General features: G+C 36.0%; 1 protein-coding gene across 4 annotated transcripts in view; it reads right to left on the bottom strand.

Annotated features, from left to right (window-relative positions):
* Nucleotides 1-1,603: 1,603 nt before the first annotated feature.
* LOC144962392 (ceramide kinase-like) overlaps nt 1,604-6,845 on the bottom strand; it is a 30,147-nt gene continuing 24,905 nt past the window's right edge. For all 4 annotated transcript variants that reach the window (XM_078895285.1, XM_078895284.1, XM_078895286.1 and 1 more), the window contains 2 exons: nt 3,179-3,360; nt 1,604-1,808 (listed from right to left, as the gene is read on the bottom strand). In XM_078895285.1, the coding sequence (XP_078751411.1) occupies nt 1,757-1,808; nt 3,179-3,360 (234 nt within the window). In that variant the 3' untranslated portion in view covers nt 1,604-1,756. The remainder of the gene's footprint in view (nt 1,809-3,178; nt 3,361-6,845) is intronic.

Raw genomic sequence — 6,845 nt, 5'->3', positions numbered from 1 at the left:
ATACATAACACTTCCCGAAAGAAAGAATGAGAAGTGGATTCCAGTGGTAATCTACCCTCAAATTCTGCCCGACATCAATCACAAAGTCTTCCATTGAATGCAGGTAAGCAATCTCAACCAGAATGGTTTCTATTGTAATTCATTCAGAGAATAATTTATATGATTTGAAGAACAGTTTTTTTCACTGCTGAAATCGAGGTACTAATCATTGTAATATATATATATATATATATATATATATATATATATATATTAATGCTCATTCATGAAAATTGGCACTTACGAAAAAGAAACTGACAATGTTCAACACTATCTAATCTATTTTTTTTTATAAACTATTCAAAGAATGCAAATCTTTATTTAAAAAACAAAAAACAAAATAAGGACATTCTTCTATTTCAAAATTACGAATGAAATAAATCACAAGTTAAATAATTCTTAGGTCTTCTCAGCTTTTCTTTTTCTGTTTTTGGATGTACAATATATATATATATATATATATATATATATATATATATATATATATATATATTATATATATATATATATATATATTATATATATATATATATATATAATATATATACATATATATGTTGCATACCATGTTGCTTTTCTTTTGCTGGTTATTATCTAACACTATATTAATATTGTTGGATATTTTCTTATTACCCAAACTTTTATCTTGTATACATTTCCGAAATTGATAATGTCTGTGAGAATATTAATAAGATTTAAATAATAGCAGAAAAATACCTGATAGAGAAAAAGAAAAGGCCTCCCTCAAAGGATAACTACCCCCCCCCCCCCCCTCCTAAAACAAGATTTTCAGTACTTAATTTCTTGAGGAGGCTTAACTATATCATATCAATCCTCTTAAGTGGCTTTCTACTTTCAAATAAAAAAAAAGCAAGAATTGCTGGCACTATGACTTGTATCTTGGATGGTTTTATGTCACAACTATCAGGAGTTTTAGCGTGCCCTTTTACCCACTAAGCCATCAGTTAAAATTAAAATTATCATCGCCAAGGGCAGATAATTCATATGAAACCAGACCTGCTTCCTACTGAAAGTAAAAAAATGTATAGAAACATAAATTCTTTGGCTCAAACCATTGAGTTACACAATTACCCTGAATACAATAAAACTTGATGAAAAGAAAAATTTTGTGACAAATATTCTTCTGAGAGCAAATAATTAATTTAATAAATTGTGAAACTGAATACAGTTGGCCCTGAGCCAACTGATTTTTACACATTTTAAGTTGGCAAATCTGAGTAGGTTCTCGGTGAGACTCGATAATCAAGAATAACTTTCTATTTAACCAAAGCCAGATCCAAAGACTGATATCTGAGTGGATAAGGCAAAGGACCTGGGTCTTACTTAACAGCTCGTTTTTTCCCTAAGCGAGAAACTTAAGCCTCAGTGTTTAACTTGCTGAGTCATTTATGCAATGAATAAAAGGTAAAAGGAAATTAATTTAATTTTTACTTTTATCAAATCCTCGTACCTAAAAAGAGAACTTGAATTATACAGCTAAAAAAATGAGAGACATCTTTGGTCCCTCTTTTATGTATTGGTCAATTTGCTTACGCTAGACTTGATAACAAAGGCATATTTAATATAAAAGAATTCAAAGTTTTCTTTATTCTGCTAAGTCGATGTATATGTTGCTTAATAATTTCATTTCATAAATAAATACTGTAAATGATTGCCTTTGAAAACTTCATATTTCTAGATACAAAACAACAACTGGTTATATTTCTGGACGGAAAATTCCATACACCGGGACAAATGACGGAATGACTCTGAGGATTGAGACAAAAAAAAAATCATGAGATATGACAATGCAGTTGATTGCAGAATAATTATAGCGTAGTAACCCTGATGAATCATACTTTCCATCAACTTTAATGATTTTATGACACATTGGAAAGAAAGAGATTAAAGGATGCATACTTTAACCTATTAGGGGACCTGACAGCTCATTTTGTAAAGCACTCACTTCACACAAAAAGGGACAGAGATTGATCCCAGGTGAAGTCGAGATTTATTTCTGACCCCCATCCACCCAACAGTGAGAGGGTCGCTGGGTCTGTTAGATCTGGAATAAAGTTGTGTCCTATCTGAAGGGAAGAAAGCAATTGCTATTGTCTATTTAACACTATAGAAATCGGGATAAACTCTGACTCCATGGGTCTTTTAGCTCTGAAGAACTAATTTTTTTTACCTGTTTATCAATCAGTCTTGGACATTTGGTTTTCAACTATACATAATTTATTAACTTAAATATCTTCTGACTCAGTTGACCAAAGAAAGAGTTCTTAACTACTTTAGATTGCTTTGGAATGTGACTTTTATTTTTGTTGGTCTATTATGAAATGTGAACGCTTTATTGCTTAGATTTACGGATGATTCTTGACTGACTGAAAGGGGTACTGTCTCTTCAAAATTTACATTTAAGGAAAAAACATTTTACTGTATTCCATTTAATCTACTTGATGTATTGACTAAGCGGTTATGTTCCCAATGTTAAACTTGGTCAGTGATTGAAAGGATCACAATAAATACAAAACTCTTGACTTTTCATTGTCCTCGAGTAAGCTACGCCCATTACCCCTCTTGACTCTGGTGTCAATGAATATCAATAATTGGTAAAGCACTTGCCTCACAAGAAAATGGACTGGCATCTGTCCCAAGTCCAGTTGAACTTACTTTCCTGATCCCTGATCGCCACCTCCCCTGTCTACCCAAAGGTGATCGAGTAGCTGGGTGGTTAGTTTTGGTGGAAATTAATTTGCAATTGATTAGCATCTTATCCAAAGGGTAGCAAACAACTGCTGCTTTAAGGTTCATGTCAAAGAAACCAGGATAAGCTCCTTCAAGTGCTTTATATCTATGAAGGACTACTTTATTTTCATATATTGTTGACAAATATTGTAAAAGTGCTAGTGCAAAGACTAATACTTAATGGATGAATTGCATGTCATGTAATGAAAAATCTGGGCAATAAAGTATTGAGAATGATGAAAACATGAAATTGTGCACACAAAAAAAATAATATACTTACTTATTTATTCATCCTTATGAATCACTTGCAGAAAAAAAAACAGCCCAAGGCCTACTAAAATATTTTAATGTTCACCTAAGGATCACAGAAAGATTAAAAATTCCTTACCTCATCTCAAAATCAACCACGTCAATGTTTTTTACCTCCCCGTCAATGTCTAACAAATGTTCTAACTCCCTTGCTTTGGCTTTTGGTCCCCTTAAGTTCTCATTTGTTTCTGAATCATCTTGAATGAGTTTTAGTCGGAATCCCTGAACATTCTTCACAATTTCTAAATTGTTTGGTAAGGGCTGAAAAAAAAAGATATGAATCGTCATGCTTAATGTTTTATTATAATGATTTGAATATTTTTCTAAAAGAGCGTTTATTTGTTTGATTTTTAAAGGGGTTTTATAAAAAGCCTAATTTCTGTCTTATGAAAATTGCATTGACAACATAAATTTTGACATTTTGACATTGGTATTTTACTACTTAAAGGAACAATGAGTGTAATTTCTTAATTTGCAAAAAAATCGAGATTTCAGTATTACTGTTTGCCAGCCTGGGGTGGGAATAACAAAATATCTGAAAAGTCAAAGATTGACAGAATTTTGAATGTTAAAACTTCAAACTCCTTCAATTTTAGACTTTGACTATTTTTATCTGAAATCATGTAATGAAAAAATCAACAAAGTCATTAGAGATGAATTTCAAAGAGATTCAATTCAGCAAAAGAAGCAGTTGTCTTCTGCACTGTGTCACAAAGAAACAAAGCCATTTTAACTCTTTCCTTCCAACGGCTGGGAGAACCTATTCACTGACACTCACTTAGACTTAGCTATAGCCCCATCTTTTATGAGAGATTTAATTTTCACAGTCATTGAGTTATAATATTTGATACATAATCATGTAGATAGTAACTGTATGATATTAATTTTTGAGTCCTGTCTTAAAGTTAAATTTAAAATTATTTACAAGTTTTAAAGCCAACATATTTATTTATCTATGTATGAGATAATGATAATATTATAGAGAGGTGATTCAATAATGATATTGATGCAACCTTTTATTGCTTAGAAATAATATAACTGTATCTGTATGGTTGGCGCTGAAGAAACCAATGGTCTGGTTGTATTTCAGCGGCATCCTCATTGGGCGCGGGCCCATGTCAGTCGGGCCTTGAAATCATTTAGGTGTGGTGCCATGATGACCAGTTCATCCAGCCCATTCCACTCCGAGATAGTTCTAATGAAGAAAGAATTTCTGTAGTTTTGTGTTCTTGTCTGTGGGATTTTGAAGCAGTTCGAATTGTTTGTGGTGTATCTCTCAATGGGGTTTTCGGTTATGTGGTTGGCAAAAGTGAGTGCTCGGATTTTCCTTTTGTTTGGACATGGCATGAAAAAGGAGTCTGCCTTTATTGATGATATTTGATCTGTTATATTCTTGAACATGACTGACAGACAGGTTTCTTTTCTTCTTTGTTGGAGGCTAATGAGGTTTCTTTCTTCTAACATTTTTGTCATGCATCCTGGGGTTCTGCTCTTATAGTTCCCAGTTATGAATTGGGTGCCTTGTCTCTGGACTCTCTTAAGTTTTTGAATATCCTCTTTCAGGTAGGGGTCTCAAGCAACTGCTCCGTATTCCAATTGTGATCTCACAAGTGCGAGGTAGGCGTTTTGTTTGCATGACATTGGGGAGTGCTAAGATTTCGGCGGAGAAAGGCGAGGGTGGAGCTTGCCTTATTAGGTTATTTTGTTAATGTGTTTCCCCCATTTCAAGTCCTTTGAGAAGGTGATGCCAAGGTATGGGTTATCGTCAACTTGTTTCAGGACGGTGTTGTTTAACAGCAAGATATGAAGTGAGTAGAAAAGTGCCAGAAGACAATAGAGAATAAAAAAATTTTTCGCGGCGGTGGTGGGGTTTGAACCTGCGACCTTATTGGTACGACAACTCCGCCTGGCAGGTGAGAGCGTGGCTCTACCGTGTGAGCTATCCACGAACACAAAAATATTCGTTTCAAACCCAAAGTCATTTCTAGATCCCTCTCTCACCCACTTCTTGAGATCGCCGATTCGTTCACCACCATCGCGAAGTAATTTTGACCAGCAGTTAAGCTTAATAGCCAATATTCTCATCACAAACATATAACATAGAAACGATTGAGACATTGAGTATGCTCCGGTGTATGGGGTGAATTTTTAATTCAGAAAAGTGAGTGGAGCAGGCACTTATGTTGGTAACAACAAGATATGAAGTGAGTAGAAAAGTGCCAGAAGACAATAGAGAATAAAAAAAATTTTCGCGGCGGTGGTGGGGTTTGAACCTGCGACCTTATTGGTACGACAACTCCGCCTGGCAGGTGAGAGCGTGGCTCTACCGTGTGAGCTATCCACGAACACAAAAATATTCGTTTCAAACCCAAAGTCATTTCTAGATCCCTCTCTCACCCACTTCTTGAGATCGCCGATTCGTTCACCACCATCGCGAAGTAATTTTGACCAGCAGTTAAGCTTAATAGCCAATATTCTCATCACAAACATATAACATAGAAACGATTGAGACATTGAGTATGCTCCGGTGTATGGGGTGAATTTTTAATTCAGAAAAGTGAGTGGAGCAGGCACTTATGTTGGTAACAACAAGATATGAAGTGAGTAGAAAAGTGCCAGAAGACAATAGAGAATAAAAAATTTTTTCGCGGCGGTGGTGGGGTTTGAACCTGCGACCTTATTGGTACGACAACTCCGCCTAGCAGGTGAGAGCTGGTCAAAATTACTTCGCGATGGTGGTGAACGAATCGGCGATCTCAAGAAGTGGGTGAGAGAGGGATCTAGAAATGACTTTGGGTTTGAAACGAATATTTTTGTGTTCGTGGATAGCTCACACGGTAGAGCCACGCTCTCACCTGCTAGGCGGAGTTGTCGTACCAATAAGGTCGCAGGTTCAAACCCCACCACTGCCGCGAAAAAATTTTTATTCTCTATTGTCTTCTGGCACTTTTCTACTCACTTCATATCTTGTTGTTACCAACATAAGTGCCTGCTCCACTCACTTTTCTGAATTAAAAATTCACCCCATACACCGGAGCATACTCAATGTCTCAATCGTTTCTATGTTATATGTTTGTGATGAGAATATTGGCTATTAAGCTTAACTGCTGGTCAAAATTACTTCGCGATGGTGGTGAACGAATCGGCGATCTCAAGAAGTGGGTGAGAGAGGGATCTAGAAATGACTTTGGGTTTGAAACGAATATTTTTGTGTTCGTGGATAGCTCACATGGTAGAGCCATGCTCTCACCTGCCAGGCGGAGTTGTCGTACCAATAAGGTCGCAGGTTCAAACCCCACCACCGCCGCGAAAAAATTTTTTATTCTCTATTGTCTTCTGGCACTTTTCTACTCACTTCATATCTTGTTGTTACCAACATAAGTGCCTGCTCCACTCACTTTTCTGAATTAAAAATTCACCCCATACACCGGAGCATACTCAATGTCTCAATCGTTTCTATGTTATATGTTTGTGATGAGAATATTGGCTATTAAGCTTAACTGCTGGTCAAAATTACTTCGCGATGGTGGTGAACGAATCGGCGATCTCAAGAAGTGGGTGAGAGAGGGATCTAGAAATGACTTTGGGTTTGAAACGAATATTTTTGTGTTCGTGGATAGCTCACACGGTAGAGCCACGCTCTCACCTGCCAGGCGGAGTTGTCGTACCAATAAGGTCGCAGGTTCAAACCCCACCACCGCCGCGAAAATTTTTTTTATTCTCTATTGTCTTCTGGCACTTTTCTA

This window comes from Berghia stephanieae, chromosome 1 (assembly GCF_034508935.2).
Source record: "Berghia stephanieae isolate SIO BIC M18660-M18661 chromosome 1, UCSD_Bste_1.3, whole genome shotgun sequence".
In the NCBI taxonomy this organism is placed as follows: domain Eukaryota; kingdom Metazoa; phylum Mollusca; class Gastropoda; order Nudibranchia; family Aeolidiidae; genus Berghia; species Berghia stephanieae.
This window is presented reverse-complemented; position numbering and strand designations above follow the sequence as displayed.